The 19,506-nt window shown below is 35.2% G+C and overlaps 1 protein-coding gene across 9 annotated transcripts in view; it reads left to right on the top strand.

Moving 5' to 3' along the window:
* The window catches only part of LDB3 (LIM domain binding 3), a 162,080-nt gene that overhangs the window by 84,879 nt on the left and 57,695 nt on the right, over positions 1-19,506 (top strand). For 6 of the 9 annotated variants that reach the window (XM_075217015.1, XM_075217018.1, XM_075217017.1 and 3 more), the window contains 4 exons: positions 1,003-1,172; positions 2,664-2,700; positions 11,452-11,487; positions 12,458-12,670. In XM_075217015.1, the coding sequence (XP_075073116.1) occupies positions 1,003-1,172; positions 2,664-2,700; positions 11,452-11,487; positions 12,458-12,670 (456 nt within the window). Of the gene's footprint in view, positions 1-1,002; positions 1,173-2,663; positions 2,701-3,674; positions 3,983-11,451; positions 11,488-12,457; positions 12,671-19,506 lie in introns of those variants that run through there. The other 3 variants (XM_075217020.1, XM_075217019.1, XM_075217021.1) reach the window with 2 other exon arrangements.

Raw genomic sequence — 19,506 nt, 5'->3', positions numbered from 1 at the left:
AAAGCACCATTCTATATGTCATATTGGTATTAAAGTCACACACAGTGCAAGCGCTAAGCTACTAATAAACATCAACAATAGTCTATATCTGTATACAAACACACCTTGAGTGCATTATTTTGTATTATAGAAGCTAAAAATGCAAATAATTCACATATGCAGATATAATTGTCAATAACATGCAATCACACTGCTTGTGCGCAAATACTCTTATGTTATGCCCAGTACTTGGCGATAAACTAGACTTATCAACCAATGTTTTTCAAGAGCTGTACTTACGCTTCACTGTGAAATGTTTTATAAAAACAAATGTATAAAAACAATAATCAAACACTATTTTAAAAAATTACATTTTTTACACATTCCATTTGCTAGTACCCATCAATAAACACTTACTATTAATTAATGCTAAAAATCTAACCTAAGCTCTTTCAATTAATACTGTGCCAATAGTAAAGCCCTCAAACTTTACATATATGCACAGTAAGTGCTACTAAAAAAAAGAATGAGGAACAGCTCAAATTAAAGTATCAACTGCTGACAACTGCCTTTAAATAGCAACCATAATAATAATAATAATAATAATAATTAAATATAAATATATATATATATATATATATATATATACTCACCATTATTACAACTTACGCCATTTTGCATAGCTCATGGCCTTGAATATACTATATTTATTAGCAGCATTTTTAGTGTAAAATACGACCCACCATGCATCCAACTCAGCATCAGGCCCATTGTGTTCAATCTGCCACATGTTTAAATACAAAACTTGCCTATACTCTACTGTGATGATAATGCTATATAGCCAAAGCCGTGGATGGTTTCAGGCTTAAGTTTCAGTGAATGCTTTTGATATTTGTCTATTCATATTCATCATTTTCATCCCAGACATTATTGTGAATGTGTTTGGTGATCTTATACCGGCATGGAATGGGGACATGAATTTCTTTGTAGCAAATCTTCAACTCCCCTCTTTCTACATTGCAGTAACCTCCCAGTAAAAGATCCTCACATAGACATTGCTTCTCCAGTGTATCAGGCTGTTCTTAAAAATCAGGGCAAAAGTGAATATGAGATTGACGAGTGGGCACGTCGTGCTGCCAACCTGCAGTCCAAGTCATTCCGTGTCCTTGCACAGATGACAGGAACAGAATACAGTGAGTAGATTATGCTCCCAATTATTACATCAGCATGTTAACAAACTGTATCAATTGTAAAAGATGTAAATCGATTTTTATTTTGATTTATTTGTAACTGTTAGTTGAAGAACTCCACCCACAATTTGTTTAATTTAAATCCACAAAAAATGGCAACAAGATGATTGTTATTAGTTCATCATCAAATAACTGCGATTTGATATTCTGCTATCTTTTAGTGGAAAAACTGGAACTAAACTTATTAGCTTCTCTGGAATACTAAGGGTTGATTTTGAGTTAAGAGCAAATCAAAAAAAGGAAAAAATTTGTACCATGGCAAAACCATGTTGCATTGCAGCGAAGGTAAATTTAAAATGTAGGGATAGATTTATAGTTGGGATACAGCATATCATAGATCAACTTTAATTTCAGTGTAAAAATAAATCTATCAAGTATTTGTGTGCTACATGAAAAAATAGCCAGTGTTTCCTTGCGTGCAAAAAAAATAACTCAATTTGTACCCCGTGCTGTAACATGGTTTATCCAGGTGCACATTTGCTCTTTTTTATTGCATTGCTCCTAATTCAAAATCAGGCCCTAAACGATTTCTTGAGTATATCAGCATTTGGAAAAATCTGCTGGCTTCCTGCCCAAATCTGATAGCGTGACTGAGGATGAGCTAGGAGTGAAAGTAGGTGGTGATAGACGATAGCCTGTTGAGGAACACTTGGTTCAAGTCGGCTGGATTCACTTGCAGACAAGTCGTTTTGTTCATAGCAAATGTATTATGTGGTTTAATTCCCCAGACTTCAGCAGAAAATAAAATAATTATTAACAATAACAAATGATCTCATTATAAATTGGGGAATACAAGTAAAAATGGGTGAAGATGCCATTTAAAGAAGCTTTCAATGTGTTATCTGTGGACAGACCCTTGAAGCCAGATTTATAGATGTAATGAATTAAACTATTAGCTTGACAATTAAAGTAGTTACACTTGTCTTCAACATTTCACTGACATGATTCATTACTGAATCCTGCATAATTTAATAGTAAATCTCTCCCTACACACACCCAATATGAGAATGGCACCCCTTCCATTTCTGAGAATCTCACCCACCGCTACCATAGCATTCTCCTTTGACATTCCACGCTCCAGACACATAGCAATTTCTCAGTGGTCACCACACAACACAAGTATATAATGTGTCAAGATTATTGACTTATCAGTGCACTCAACACATTATAATCTGTTGTATTCCCAAAACTCTCTTGCCACAGGATGCAAAACAGCAAACTGTTAGAAATAACTGGGAGAAGGGGTCTCCCAATCTACAGGGGAACTGGGCATTAGTCCACTGCCATTGTGATATATTGACATCTGCTTGAAATTTTCTACTTGTTGTTGTATTATTACATTAGTATAATAATAATAATAATAATCAGTAGAACATGTAAGTCACCTACATTCAAGAACTCACTAAAACATGTCTTTTTGTTTCCCTCATGCAGTGCAAGACCCTGATGAAGATGCACTGAGAAGATCAAGGTAGGCAACTAGCAGCAAAATAATGCGGCCATCTTAATAGATAACAAAATGCCTAAAGCTCTAAAGCAGAATTAATAAATACAAATTAAAACCAGATTTAACACCAAAGTTAATCTGCTATTGGCTTTTAAATTGGCAACATTGAAAGACCCAAACAGTGACCATTTTTAAATAAACAATAATTAAAATATTTGAGTCTCTGAGTCTAAAGAATTCATCTATAAATGATGTTGTGGCATGTTGTCATCATGTGTGCAATTTATTTGGATACTATTCTTTCTGTAGTCAACACTTACACAGATTTGTGCACATAGATGGATCCCCTTGTATTATTATTGAGAGTAAAACACTGATCTCTAAATGGTGGAAAGCTTTAAAGTAGTTTGGATTTCTGTAGTGTACCCAATTTTAGAGTATGGTATAAAGTAGCCCAAGTATGATAAGGATATACGATAACAATATTATGTACATTACGATCAACACTGAAGTGTATATTGACCAAAAATTATTGGTTTTGTCTCCTAGTATTATTGGGGTTTTTTGCCTCTTATTATGAATCAGGGGGATGATGGTTGCTATTGGTGGGCACCTGTATAACTAGTCCAGAGCCACTTAAATCCCCCCTAAGGTGTCTGCTCCTGGCCAAGAATGTTGAAGTTTGTCTAAGGTAACAAAAGGGATAGCTTTCCTAATGTAACAATGGGTTATAGTAGCAAAATTATATTCCGATAGAGTTTGGTAGCCACTCCACAGATTCACTAAAATACTTTTGCATTGATGCATAAACAGGTATATAGCCACACAATGCAGTATGCAGGCATTTCGAATTCATGCACTCATTACTGAGCCATCTTGGCACCTGAAAATATCCAAATAAATCGCCATATTTCTAGGCAGGGGAGTAAAGGTCACTGTCCCTAACCCCTTTCTTTATTCCTCCTCTCTCTCTTTCTCTCTGTTTCTTCATGCCACAGGGAAAAGTTTGAAACGGAACGTAACAGCCCACGCTTTGCCAAATTGCGCACCTGGCATCATGGCCTTTCTGCACAAATCCTTAATGTCAAAAGTTAAATGCCCACGTGTAACACAATATCTATTGAAAAGCAATGAAACACTAAAAATCTACTGTATCACATGCAGAGAAAATCTGCCATATACATAAAAATATAAATATATAAATAGAAAAAAACACAGGGACGTGTTCTTGCAGTGCCTGTCATTACCTTATTGTTAGTCTTTTAACCCACCACTGTCAATAAATAAAAACAAAATATTAGTAGTTGGTATTTGCATTGTGTATTGCTTGGAATGAAGAAATACTATAAATTAGCTCCTGTACTTCATTTCCTTTAAATAAAAAAAGCTAAAAAACTAACATTTGTCAGGATTTGTGTGATCATTGTATATGCTGATGATTTGGAATGTAGAGATGAAACATTTGCTGTAGGATTCAGTAGGATGCCTGCTATGCAGGTGAATGGTGGACCCTGGTTTGGTGATTGACTGTTGTTTTACAGACAATAGGTGGCTGATGTCACAAAGCTATGCAAAAAATGAGTAACTTAAGTATAATGCTTTGGGGTTTTTCACGTTAGACACTAGTAGTGAAATAAAGAAGTGTATTTACAGTTCGGATAGAGAAAATGTGGTTCTACGCTAGTGCTAAACTGAAGCTACCAGAATGCTTATCAATAGTTGCGCAACCACAGAATGCATATGGCGGCTTTCAGTTCAGTTAACTGTAGAAGTAGATTACAGCAGAGTGAGATTTGTCGCAAAAACCATCAGCACAGTAAATTACTTTCCAGATAACCCTTGATCTTTTTGATCTTAGATATGCACCAAGTGGTGGGTGCTAACAATATATGTACATTTGAATGCCCTGCAATTAGTGTGTTCAAAGTGCTTTTAAACAAGTGATCGGCTGAACATTTTAAGTCTGTACAGTGTGTGTATAATTAGCATTATTTTTGAGCTACATGATACTCTGATCTTTTATTCAAAAGTAAATTATATCTATGGTTCAGATACAAACAGTTAAAAATAAGCAATTGTCATTTCATCCATAATGAGTACAAGAAGCAAGGCAGAGACTAAGGATGATACTTAGGGGCCTATTTAACAAAGGTAAAAAAAAAACTCCTATGTTTGACCGTTTTCCCTCGGAGTCGACGGTAGCTATCGCCGGGACTTTCTATTTGACATACATAGGAGGACAGCGGCATGCTTGTACCACCGCTGTTCTCTTATCGCTTTCGCCATCTCAAGATGGCGATGGCAGTGGCTCTGCAAAATAAAAATTTAGTGTTGAAAGAAAGCATTTTTTCAGAAATTAAACATATGAAAAAACATAGAAAGAGAAGATTTTCTATCACTGCGACAATCAGCAATGGAAAATCTTCTAAATCACTGTTTTTTTGATGAATACAGCTCTTAGCCTGAAAACAGATGATAATTGATTTGTTTTTCTTCTTTGGCCCAGATCTTGTGATTATTCATAATTTCGCTCTCACGGTGATGCTGCCAACAATGTTATCACCTCTGATTGCAATAACCAAAATGAGTGTTAAGTCCCATTTAATGTACACAATTTAAACATGGATATGTTTAAAGTTAATAAAGGAGGAAGCTTTCATATTATGCTACTAGAGAGTTGTTGATCATGATCAAAGTGTCGCTACTTAATTTTATAGAATTTAACGTTCTTGTAAAGATTTACAGCTCAATAATAGTCAGTAGATTTTATTGCCTATTAAAATAACATTAGAACTATTACTAGGATTACAGGGCTGATTTCAAATGGGTTTTCAGTTAGAAATTTCATGATAGGCTGCTAAGATGATGATGTAATATATTACATTGTTGTATTGGTTTCGTTGCTGTGCTGCTTTGACGTTTGAATTACACATTAACTTTCATGTATTGCTTATGATATTCTGTATTAATAGAGCCACATTATGTGCTTGTGTTGTGAAAATAAAGTGGTTAATAAAAAATCATGCTGTACTTGTTTATATTAATCAGTAGATTGACAGCAGTAACAAAATACTGGGATCTTTTGCATCCAAAATAAGTAAAATTAGCATAATAATTAGTCTACAGACTACATGACTATATTATTATGATTGCTGCAACAGTCTGTTAAACTATAATTAAGTAGAGAAAATAAGGCAATATTAATATTCACATTCTCCTTCTCATCAATGGACACAGCACAGGGTTTACATTTTTCAAAGCCACCCAAAATCAGCTATATTCAGGACTTGAGAACCACATAACTTCCAAAATACACTTCCAAAATACACATTGCATAGTTATTGATAATGTAAATAAATGATATATAAATATGTTTCAACAGGATATTTCTAAAATCGTTATAATATAACAAGTAAGGAGCGCTAAAACATTTTTTCCGAAATAAGAGCCTTACACGTGGTCTAAATTTACTAGACAAAGCAAATTATTTATTTTCTAATACAACATTTAAAATTAGAGCCATGATGTCATCATAGTTGTCCTATACGTGACTTTTAGTTAATCATCTCTTGCGAAGTGAACTGTACATTTACCAGTGATTGAACAAGCTGTATATTTCTAAAGATATAGGTCTTACATAAATTGTAACCTTTAGTGAGAGACAGGTTATAGGGCAAACTATACTAAATAGATGTGTGGTGTTAAAGTAATTTCCCCCTCAAATTTTATGTGAGACGAGAAAGCATACATGTTTTTTTAACTGGGTGTGAGACAATAGTAGCTGCTCGCTAACTTACACGCAGCTTGCAACAGGAAATAACTCCCACTTAATAACAGACCATCATTACACTGTTGTATCACATGGTTCTATCAAAACATAGCACAAGTTCTAAGAAATACCATTTATAATGGCTTTTAACATTTCAATCGTTGCATCTATAATCAACATGTCAACACCTAATATTTTTCTAGGTCTAGATGTTTTGCTCTTAATACATAGCCTCCCATATAGCAGATATATGGGCTTACTTAATAACATAAATAGTGCTATGTGCATGCATGTGCTGTAACCAACAGCAACCATTCACATATGATTTCATGTTATGACCTGTATTACAAAAATGTCAGAACCCGATTGGTTGCATTGGCTTACAGCCGATGTGGGTACATTGAACCATTTGTGAAATTCAACCTTAAGATTGATGTCTGCTGAACAATAATGGACAATAAAGTTGATTAAACTTATTTCTACAAGTCAAACACATCTGTGTACTAAGAGATCAACTCATATCAGAGAATAAATAATGTATCTGCACTGTAGAAATAGCATGAGGCCTTGCAAGACAAAGCACATTTTTTAAGATGTTTCTGTGCCTCTCCTTATCTTGGCTATAAAACCCAGCGTTGTTAGCTAGTACACATGTCTCATTTCCTGCCATCATTTTCTGTTTAGTGCTATGGGCAACATTGGTTTGATTGAGGGTGGCAATTCAATAAGTCAGGTTCCAGTATACATTTCAAACAGCTTCAGTAGATAAAATGTAGCACGTGGGCAACCTTATCCATCCTGCAATCCCAAACTGAACCGATAAGTCGCAAGCTTGTGCATCCGTGAAGATGCTTCCATTGGGCTGCCAGTGTTAATCTAAAACAAAACAAAAATATCGGCCTTCAAGGTAAAATTGCTTGACTGGTTATTGTAATAGGGACGTACTATTTTCTGCTGTGGCCTGTGCTTGTATAAGTAGACTAACATCTTATCCTCTTCCCTCCTTCCTGCTCACTATCCCTCTATTCTACTCATACTTACATAGCTAGAGATGCAATATGTCAGGATTGTGCATTGCACGTAGTGAATGCAGTAAAGGTAACTGCATGCACTATACCACAAACTATGCATTTACCATCAGTGAAATGATAGACTATTAGAACTCTGAAGGCAATGTGTGTCCCTTTGTCAGGGACCTGAGGCATGGAGATATATGGCTTGCCTAGATCACTCATGTTTGGCACTGGGTCTTGAGATTTGTTGCACCATATTAATTGCATTTTCCCCCTAATATTTGCTTGGGTTAACACCGAAACACAATAAGTCTTTTAATATGATTTCAACAGGATTTCTTTCTACAATAGCAGTGATTATTAAAAACAAATGTATTTCTATAAGTCCTAGCAACTTCTGAAAGCTATTGATGGAATTTTAACTACAATTGTGCCTTCTGGGAATTTAGTGCTATAAATAATGGTATATTGTAATGATGCAGCATACTGCTAATTAAATCATAGTCCAATATAGACTAGAGAGTAATAAGGATAAATGTGTGCTCTGTCTGAAATAGGAAGCGCCCTGTGAGCACATATCAGGGACTTGTAACAGACATGCTTCTTGAATGTGAAATTGAGTTTTAATCTATTTGAAGCCTATACATACATGTGTATCAGGTGAATAAAAAGAAAACCTGACTTCCTAAATATCTGTTTTTTTTATTTTATATCCATCATCCATCAGTAATCTTCCACATTGCTTTACTTATCCATTTGCTTCCTAAATATGTCCTCCCTTATCCATTGGCTATTTGCTTCTTTAAATACAGTTTAACATTTTAGACACTCCGCTTTGTATGGCAACTTGAGCTATCCTCATGTACTTTCATGCGTTCATGATCTATTTTAAAACATTTAAAGCACTAAAGTTAACCCATATTAACAGTCACTTATACACGTATTTACTGCTTTCAAGCAGATATCATATTTACTACATTACTGCAGATTATATGTGTCTTTCCTATAATAATTAGAGAATAAATACAATGCAGTTTATTTTACATGGTCCGTTTGTAGTTTTCTAACACAGTTAAACCAATAAACCAATGTACCCCTGACTGCCCTCCCGAAGAAGATTGAGGATGGCTAAATATGTGTTCATTGTAATGTGTAACTTATGTATTTGCGTAATTATTTTACAGAAAAATGTAAACATAATTATACCCACACGTTTTCTCACTTCATAAATAGTACTAGCAAAATTGTAAAATTTTAACTTTTATGGATGTTTAAGGTTTTCAGACATATGAACTATAAAATACATTATTTCTGTCATAATATACTGCCTCAGTATGCATTATAAATATATGATTACGTGTTAATATAACAAACGTATATCAGTACCATGTATCTTCCATACTAGCAACGTACAGGGAATAGTTGCAACCAGAACTCACTTTCCCATTTCCAGGGTGATTTGTTGTCAAAGGCCTGTAGCGTGGGCTGTTCGTCTTTTTCTAAAGTGGCTGAGAAGAGAGAATGGCTTATTTGTTCTAAATATCAAATTCATACACTAAACATGCATGCATACCTTTAATAAACAAGACCATCACTTCTGTATTATACCTTTAATGTTTTTGTCAAATATATGTTGTCTGGTTATTTACTTAAAAAAAAGGCAGAGCTTTTATACTGGGTGTGCCACTTACTATTTCCATTGTAAATGCACTCCCATTTATTATTTAATTTTTGAAAATAATAATGTTGAAGTTTTTGTATTGTATTGTTTCATTTTAACATTAACTTCCAAGAAAACAAAATACTATTGTAGCTTGTTTTTAAGTTAAAAAAGCAATACAATTTGCAAGTCACAGTAAAATGTAATTGGATATTCCATAAATATGTTTGTTGATTCAATGTTTCTTGGTAACTTAAAATACAAAAATATCCTAAATGCCTATCAATACCAAAATATTTGCTTCAGTATGCTCTTATATACCTATGTAACATATAAATACATAAATAAAAATATAATTTTTTAAAAAATATACAATTAATAATAAATAAATAAATGAATAAGAAATAACATATATTTAGAATATACAATAGATAAGAAAAAACAAATCAGGAAATAAAATCTGCTGATTTTTACATAAACACTCACATGTTTTAGTAAAGTAAATTACTTATGAAATACAATTATATTGGTCTAATAATTCAAACAGACTGATTATTTTTTCACTTTACCCCTAAAATATGAATAAATGAATGTATGAATAACTTGATAAAGTTTTCATAATCTATTTTCTTGAATTGTGAACAATCCCAAGCCTTTTCTCTTTTAGCAAAATAATTAGAAACCATCACCAAAGGCTATGTTAGTATTAAAATATTTCCTAAAATCATAAAAATGCTATTAATCTGAAGAGCACAATTTAAAATGTCATTAAGAATAGTATCCTGTAGGTGGTGCTATAGTCTTTGCCAACTCTGCACACCATATTGCCAATAGCAGAGCTTCTCCAGAGACAAAGCAAGTACCAGAAACACAAATTCCAAACACAAGTAAATTCATGCTCTTTTTCCAAATGAAATGAATTGCAATCGTAAATTTTATTTTACCGTTCAACAATGGATTAATAAAAGTGTCACTGATTCTTAGATCAATACTATTTGCAGTATTTATGACAGGTTTTAAAAGCTCTGATCTAGTGAATACCTCTGTTCTCTATGTGTTAACCAGTAATATGTATTGTTTGTTATTCCCTTCCGCTCTCCCTCTCTTTACCCTTACCACCTTACCAACTCCCCTGCCACCTGATTCAAAAGTGCCCCACACATTATGTATAGGTGAATAACATTGATTGTTTTTGGGGTGATGGGGTCCTGCAGGGGGACAATTTACTGAAAAATATATTGTGCTTTGGGGGAAAATTTTGTTAAAAAACAAAAAAAAACAATATAACTAATGGCCTAATGCTGCTAGGAGCCTTACCCAGCTGCTTACACCAAGATTCTAGAACATTTTGAAACACCCAGCTTTCTTGAACACGCTTCTGACTTATTTGCTTTGAGAGTGATCTGTAACTTTTATTGCATGGACTTTTGCGGTTCTTGGTATATTATTGTTTTCACGTCTCTTTTTTCCACTTTATAATCTCTCATTCCACTTTAGCTTCACCAGACTGCATTGAAATCCATGACTCACCGTGAGCCAAGGGTGACAAGTAGCTTTTCATCTGCAATAAAACAGCGAGGAAGAAAATAATGCAATCTTCTTGAGCAAGCTCAGGAATTACATGACCAGCCAAAACAATAAAAACATCTAAGGGGTAGATTCATCAAACTTCTAAAAAGGAAAAGTATAGGTTTAGTGCAGATTCTAGCTATCATTATCTAGAATGTACTAGGTAATTGACAGCTATAATCTAATTAATGCTATGGGCAACCTCCACTTTTCCTTTTCAGAATGTTTGATAAATCTATTCTTCAGACACATTGCTCCAGGGATACTTTATTTGAAAAGTAAAAATTAAAAACACAAAAAATTATATTGGAGCAAGATCCGGAATATATGGCTTCAATCTTTTATGAAATTAGTTCACCAATTGTAAAGCGCTATGGAATATGTTGGCGTTATATAAATAAATGATGATGATTGTGTAAGCACAGTACAATTGAATAAATTGTGCACCGTATACAAGGCACCATCATCTTGTGTGTTTTTAACACTTTGCAATTAACCTAAGTCCTACTCCATTAACTATGATCAAAAATATGCCTTTTCAAGATTACGTGTTTATTGTAGGCAAAAAAAAAGTTAAATTATATTACCCTGGATAACTGAGTGAGTCATGGTTCTGCTGCTAATCATATATGGCAGATATGTCTCTTATCCATCATCATTACTTATTTCTTTATAGTTTGGAACTCTTACCTTCAACAGGTAATTAATACATTTTACAACTAAGTCTTTCTTAAGCACATTCACTGTGTCCTCTTATTTCACAGCAGCAAGAAAAATGTTCCCCAATCTCCAGAAGCAAGGTAACTTCTGCAGTGTGTGTTTAGCTTTTTATAGCCTTTTTATAACTTATATAATTAAATAGGAAGTCATATCATTCTCCTCAAAAATGAAAAATCTAATTTTCGTGGAGTATCCCAAGTACAATATTGTGCCCACAGGTTACTTGTCTGGGGACCGGCATTTTGGCTCTCCAGCCAATACCCCAATATAATCGGTGTACCTGCAATTGCTACATTCACTATTTTTGCTGTTGAGCTGTCGGCTGTCTGTAAAAAGAACTGGTTGGTAGGAGCAAGGAGAGTGGGGAAGCCGTAAGAGCTGAGTTTCTCTGACACTCATAGGGGAAAGTCTACTACTTTTTGTATAAACTATGTGTATTTCATCCAGTTGCAACCACCCTACCATAACAGTAAACAAATGAATTATTGCCCAGTATCCTATAATTTGTATATTAGGCACACGCATTTATTTAATTATGTTGAATGCCTACAATCAATGTTCTCAATTTAATGAAGTAAAATGTTAGAATATAGAGCTCTAATGAGTTAATAAAAAAATATTAGGATGTTTCCTCCTTTAGTAAAACAAGGGTTAAAATTACCTATGAATTAATATTTTTAAATGAATTTGTTATTATGGTGGTAAATCTTTAAAATGTGATAAATGATAATCATCATTAATATTGTTATTATTATTATTATTATTATTATTATTATTATTATTATTAATAATAATAATAATAGTTATTTTATTGGTCATTTTAATATTTGCGGAATGTGCAGTGAGGAATTTCTTTCCAGGAAATCTATCCCAAGGAGAACGTAATCAATATGTCAATAAAACATTTACCCTGACCATGGCTGGAAATTTATGCTGAAACAGGTTATTTAATGAATTTCAGAGCAACAAGCCCATCTTTTTTTCTGATTAGATTCATTCACCCCTTTATTTGGAATGTGCTAAAAGCACATTGTAATTTCTGTCACCCAGTCCTGCAGGTACTTCAGTGTCACAAAGTGCCATCTCAGGGGTTTGGCATCCTTCTAAGTCATCTACCATGAATGCCAATCTTACTCAAACAAATGAAGTGCCCGCCAGAGGTTATTCCGTGAGGTTTGGGGCCAATACAAGTTCAAGAGAACCCACTTACACCAGCCAGAGGGGGTTTAAACCCTCACCCCCTGTTACATCCTCTTATAAAAGGTATAAGGTAACAGGTATTAACCTCATAACCAATGCTTTTCAGAGTGAAGTTTTTTTTTATATAATACCTTCCTAACAATGTATTGGTATAGTTTTTGTCTGCCAGTTTTATTAGGTAAAAAGAGTGGAAATCAAAGGACTTAAATCTAGAGTAATATCACTTTAATACATAAGAGGAACCAATGGGGAAACATGAAGAACCCAATTTACATGACAACTAAACTACAAGCATCGAATGGTAAATGTACAAGAGTACATGATAAGTAAACTACAAGAATCCAATGGTAATTGGGCTTTATAGAGCAATGTTACTCTCCTGTGCTCAAGGCATATAATATTATCATGTTAATACATGACAACAAGCTATTGGTCTAGTCTTCTGTATGCATAATATAATTATCAACTTCACCGAGATTGAACCTCCGATAACAGCACATCCATTGTGAAATTGCAGGCTACATTTTGATACTCCATCTATGCTCTGAGTGGTGAAGAGGAACTTAAACATATTTATTGGAAAACCTAGCTAAACAAAATAACATTTTATTGAGATACTGTACTTAACAAAGCTATAGGATGTATCATCTATGGGAACATAGTTCCTTTTGATTCATCTTTATATTGACAGCTAATATTTATTTTGAAATATTTTCATTACATTTTTGTACTGTCAGCATAATGCAAACAATGCACAAACCGTGATTCAAAATGAACCAGTAAGTCTTCATGGGGCACTTGTGGCTAGAATTGTAACAGAGATAAATGATATACAACTGTTACAATAATTCCCTTAGTAGGCAGTGTGATGTAATGCTGGAAGCATGAATGTACTAATTTTCACAAGACAAATAATATCATCATGTTTAGCTATCTATCTTTATGGCTACATTAGACAGTACGCATCCATACCTGCCGCATGAAGAGAGACAGTCCTTGTAAGACCAAACTCAGAGAAAACATACAGAATGATGCTGTGTACACTGTCTAATTTGATACTATACTTCTCTTGTTGGGCTCCTATATTCAAATAATTTAGTCAGCTCTGCTGCTTATAAACAGTGCTTGTGCATAAAGTTTCCTAGTATCCCGAAACACCTGTTGCACCATTATTTTGTTCTAGATTGTATACTTTTGAAAAAGCTTCTAGACAAAAAAAATCCAAATAATTTATAATAGTTTGTGACTGTGAGCTGTATTTTATTACAGACTACAGGAAAACAGTTTGCTTTTGTTTTTGTAAGATTTTTATGCGGTTTTTCGCTTTTGCATATTGGTGTAAAAATAGGTTCATTTATGTGCCTAACCTGCACCCATCAAGGAACATCTTCCTCAAATCCAACAGTGCAGCCTGTTGTACCCCAGCAGAAGCCACCACTTTGGTATATCCATGAGCTACCCTGTAAAACCAAGTGCATGTGCACCGAGTGTGATGTCACAGATCACAAACTGCTTTTCCTGACCAGCCAATGTCCTCACATATCTGACATCATCCAGCAACATTTTCTGTTGTCACACATCAAATCTAATAAGACTGGATTTTGATCATTCATAACAATCATTTGTTTGCTCTCTCAATTTAATCTACTGCTCCACCAAAAGATGTTCTCAATTTTAATTTAAAGTATGGCTTCCTTTCTCTTTTTCAGCTGACTTAAACACTCTCTCCATTTGTGCTTAGACATATGATGATATGCAACTAAGTAGGGTTAAAACTGCCTAATTAGCTATCCAAATAATAGTCTATGGGCACCTTAAGAATAGACTCTCAAAGAATAGTTTTCTTCCACTCAGTCTAAAGTGTTTATCATTGTTTGACTTTCAAATGAAAGTATTGTTTAAGCTCTATCTTTTACAATTTATGACATTTTTATATTTTTGCACTGTTGCTCACTTGAATCTCTCCCTGCCCTTCAATCTCTTACATCTAAAAATCCGTTAACTACCTCTCTGCTCAAACTGCTTGCCATATAAATATCCATCCAAATAACGGCCTTTTCTCTTCTGTACAATGTAACTATTTTTCAATTTCTCCTTTTCACTCACTTTTCTCACTCTTTCCCTTACGAACTAAAGTACTGTTTAACTTCTCTAATTCTAAACTTTACTGTCTCTTTGCTATAATATAATTCTGTCTAATTTTCAATCTAAAGAACTAATATCTGTCCTGTTTTCGAATAAAAAAAATAAAATGTTTGTTCTCCATTACAATTGAAAATTTAGCTTTCTCCCAAATCATAAAGTAATTACCACTCACAATCTAAAGAACTCATATATGTCAGCCAATCTAAAGTTTTGCTCAGCCTCTACGCGCGTGCAGCCCGCCATCTATTTCTTGGTGCCCCTCACTGATCTACAGTATAGCTATTTCTTTTTTTAACCTAAAGGTTATACAAATTTGGGACCAAACCCTGGATCGTACAACTCAACATTGTTGTGGTTGGATAATGACTACATACAACCAATTGTAGTTACCATCCAATACAATTTTCTGGTTGTCACATCCAACATCTGAACAATCCCAATCACATCAGTCTTTTTAGGTCCATAGCAGCTGCATTTCGCAGACCAATTGGGACTATACCTCCTATTCTTGCCCATCTGTTTGCTATCTCCTTTGCACTGTCCCCTTTAGTCTAAAGCAGCTCTTTCACATTTTAGTCTAAATATTTGTTCCCCATCACCATGCTTGCCTTTTGCTTTCCAATATAAAGAATAGCTTCCTCCCTCTGTATTGCTCACACTCTCCTTCACATCTAAACTATGGCTTGCTCTCTCCCCATGAACTTAAAGCAATAATCACTTCCAATGTTTTCTCAAGTGTTTGTAAAAGTACAAGCAGAACATGTTTCCAGTGAGGAAAATTGTTCCAGGGTTTACTCATGGGATCAAGATAGGTACATTGACAGATGGCATATACTATAAAACCTAACATCACTTTATAACTATGACTGCTACTCTTCTATTATTGCCCTCTTTCAGTGTAAATTAAGGCTTTATTTTTTATTTATGTGCTACTTTCTCTCCATTTGATTCTGAATCATTGCTCTTTCTAATACTAAAATAGTTCTTTTCTCCCTCCCAGCTTAAAGAATCTCTAAGTTTAAATCTGCACTACGGCTGACACTAACTCCTAATGTCTCCTTGCTTCTATTTCAGACTAAACTATATCTCTCTTATTTTACTTTAAAGTACTACTTCCTTACTTGCATTCAAGTGTTATGTTTTGCTCTCTGCTTTAGACAATGTGGCAGCTGTCACTCACAACTACAAAACCATTCCCTCAATCCTCCTAGAAAAATAGAGACGCACTCCCCCAAACTATAACGTGTTTATGTAATATTCCGCATCTCATTCTCTTTTGTATATATGAGTCTCTACTTCTTATCATAAACATGTCCGAAATGTTGTAAACTTCTTTCCATCTTGAATTATTGTCTATTCCACTACTAACAGATTCTTTCAACCTTTTTTTCTATAGCATGTCTATTTCACTCTTATAAGGATCATTTATTTACAGATTTATTTATATTCTCAAAGTATAATTCTAAAATGAATAATAAGACAGACTACAAAGTTTTAAACTGATAAAGAAAGCATATTAGACCATTTGTGAGAATTTGCCATTTATAGTCTTAGAATTGCAAGGTTGGTTAAAAGTGAACTTGTGCTTATATCTTATAAAATATATAAACCTACTCTCCCATTTAAACAATGCATTTTTATTCTAACCTTTACACTTTCCATATCTCTAACTTACAGTAAGTCTGCACCTTATTTTCATCAGAAACCATCTGGGTTTTTTTTACTAACAAAAACATTAATTAATGGATTCAAAGATTTTTCTCTTCCTCCTCATTTCAGGAACATTTCTATTTATGTTGTCTATTAAACACACTGTTTTCCTGTGTACAACTGGTATAACAGTTTTCACCTTTACAAGCACATACACTGTTATTTCCATCCTCTTCATTTAATTTATAGACCATATCTATCGTTCATATTATTTTATACTTATCTCTTCTTTCGTTTCCCTTTACAACCCATATGTCTCCTGCCCTCTCCATCTATAGAGCATATCTTATTTATTTTACTATGCATATCTCTTATTTCTTTTCCCCTTATAGTACATCCCTTTAATTCTACAGTATTTAAATCTACTACATGTGATGTAGCATCTTATACCCCTTCTATCTCTTCAATGTATCTTTCCTTACCTTTTTCATATATAAAATATACATTTTCTGCATTTTCAATCTCACCTGCAGTTTTGCTCTGTAACATGTATTATAATCTCAAATCTCTTGGCCCTATTTGACAACTCTGTTCATCTCTTTCTTCTGTTCTTTCCATTTACTGGGTGCATTCCCCATGCTTCTTCAATCTATTGTGCATATACAGTAGCTCCTGCCCTTTCCATCTATTGCTTGTATCTTTCCTGCCTTTCCTAACTACAGTATAACACTTATCTCATCTAACCTTTCCAATATATATCTCTTACCACTTTTGCAACATATTTCTTTCATCTATTGTGCCTATCTCTGCAGCCAAATACACATATTTTGACTATCATGACCCTTCTCTGTATAGTACTAAACTTTCCATCTATTGCACATATGTCTTCTGTCCATGTCATCAACTAGGTTCATCTCTTCTGTGCTTTCAATTTGCTATGTCTTACCTGCTATTTCTGAGTATTATATTTATTGTTCCTGTCCTCTCTCTATAGCTATCTCTTACCTGTTTTATTCATAGCACATATTTATAAAGCATATCCTATACTTCATTTTATAGTCTATCTAATTTTTCTTTACCTTTATAGCATGTACATCTCCCACCCTTTCCATTTTAGAGCACATCCTATTTTTCATTTTACTATGTTCATTTCTTCTTTCATTTCCAATTATAGCTTGTATATATCCCACCCTTTCTACATATGGAGCATATCATATCCTTCATTTTACTATGTTCATTTCTTCTTTGCTTTCCCTATATATCTACTGCCCTTTGCACCTATAGAACATACACTAACCTTAATTTTACTATGTTCATTCCTTCTTCGCTTTCCCTATATATCTACTGCCCTTTACACCTATAGAACATAAACTAACCTTCATTTTTGTATGCTTTTACATATTTTTGTATCTCCTGCACTTGCCAACTATAGAGCATCTCTATAGATCTCTTCTTTCCTATACCTTTACATCATTTCTCCCGGTTGGAGTTCCCCAGGGCTCTGTTCTCGGCCCCCTACTATTCTCGCTCTACACTTCCTCCCTTGGGACTCTCATCTCCTCCTACGGTCTTCAGTATCACCTCTATACTGACGACATTCAGCTCTACATATCTTCTCCTGATCTCTCTCCCACTCTCCTCTCTCGTGTATCTGACGGCCTCTCTGCCATCTCCTCCTGGATGTCCTCGCGCTTTCTCAAAATTAATATCTCAAAAACTGAACTAATTGTCTTCCCTCCCGCCAGGCTCCCCTCTCACCACAACCTCTCTATCGTGGTTAATAATACAACCATCTCCTCTGTCACCCAGCTCTGTTGCCTGGGTGTCACCCTTGACTCCTCTCTCTCCTTTGTCCCCCACATCCAATCTCTAGCCCAAATCTGCCGCTTCCAGCTGCGTAACATCGCCCGCATCCGGCCCTTCCTCTCACAAGATGCCACCAAGACCATCATCCACGCTCTCATCATCTCCCGCCTCGACTACTGCAACCTTCTCCTCACTGGTCTCCCCCTCTCCCACCTCGCCCCCCTTCGTTCCGTTCTCAATGCGGCTGCCCGACTCATCTTTCTCTCACGATGCTCCTCCTCCGCCTCTCCTCTCTGTCTTGCCCTAGACTGGCTCCCCTTCCCCTACAGGATCCTTTTTAAACTCCTCACCATCACTTACAAAGCTCTCTCCCAGTCTACTGCCCCCTATATCTCAAATCTCCTCACCATTCACACCCCTGCCCGCTCCCTGCGCTCGGCCAATGACCGTCGCCTCTCCTCCACTCTGATCACCTCTTCCCACTCCAGAATCCAAGACTTCTCCCGAGCTGCTCCCCTCCACTGGAATGACCTCCCACGCTCCATCCGTCTCTCACCCAGTCTGTGCTCCTTCAAACGGGCACTTAAAACTCACCTGTTCCTCAAAGCCTACCAACCATCCACTTAACCCTTACCTTGTTGTTCCTTCGCTAACCTCCTTCTCTCATTCAACCTTCTCTCCACAAGCCCCGCCTTTCTCTCTGTTACTTTAATGGCTCCCTCTTGTGCCTGTTTGTCCACCCTCCCTTAGGATGTAAGCTCGTATGAGCAGGGCCCCTCTCCCCTCCTGTCTCCATACCTGTTCTTCTGCTCCATCTTCACCCATATGTCTGCCTGGAGTTCTGAAGTATTGGTACTTTATGTTATTGCTCTGTGCTATGTCGCCCTGTATGGTCTCCTGTTTGTATTATGTACGGTGCTGCGGAAACCTTGTGGCACCTAACAAATAAAAGATAATAATAATAATAATAATAATAATAATGTATATCTCTTGCCCTTTCCACACAAGCACATATCTCTACTACATTTCCCATCTGTAGAACATAACATTCATGCTTTTTTAATTGATTGCATTTACACCTGTCACTTTTGTCTCTTCTGGCTTCTTTCCCACTCTTTGTATAATATGTTTCTCTCTGGCCCTATCAATATATATCACCTCTCTTTCCTGCTTCCTCCATCTCTTGTACATATTTACACTGTCTTATCAGTTATTGTAGGTATCTGTTCTGACCTTTCTTTTCTTAATGTATACCTCTGATGTCCTTTTCATGCAATCCTTTTCATGTTTTGCATTTA

The sequence above is a fragment of the Mixophyes fleayi genome, chromosome 6 (assembly GCF_038048845.1).
Source record: "Mixophyes fleayi isolate aMixFle1 chromosome 6, aMixFle1.hap1, whole genome shotgun sequence".
NCBI lineage: Eukaryota > Metazoa > Chordata > Amphibia > Anura > Limnodynastidae > Mixophyes > Mixophyes fleayi.
Note: the sequence above shows the minus strand (reverse complement) of the source record. Positions and strands in the feature narration are given on the sequence as shown.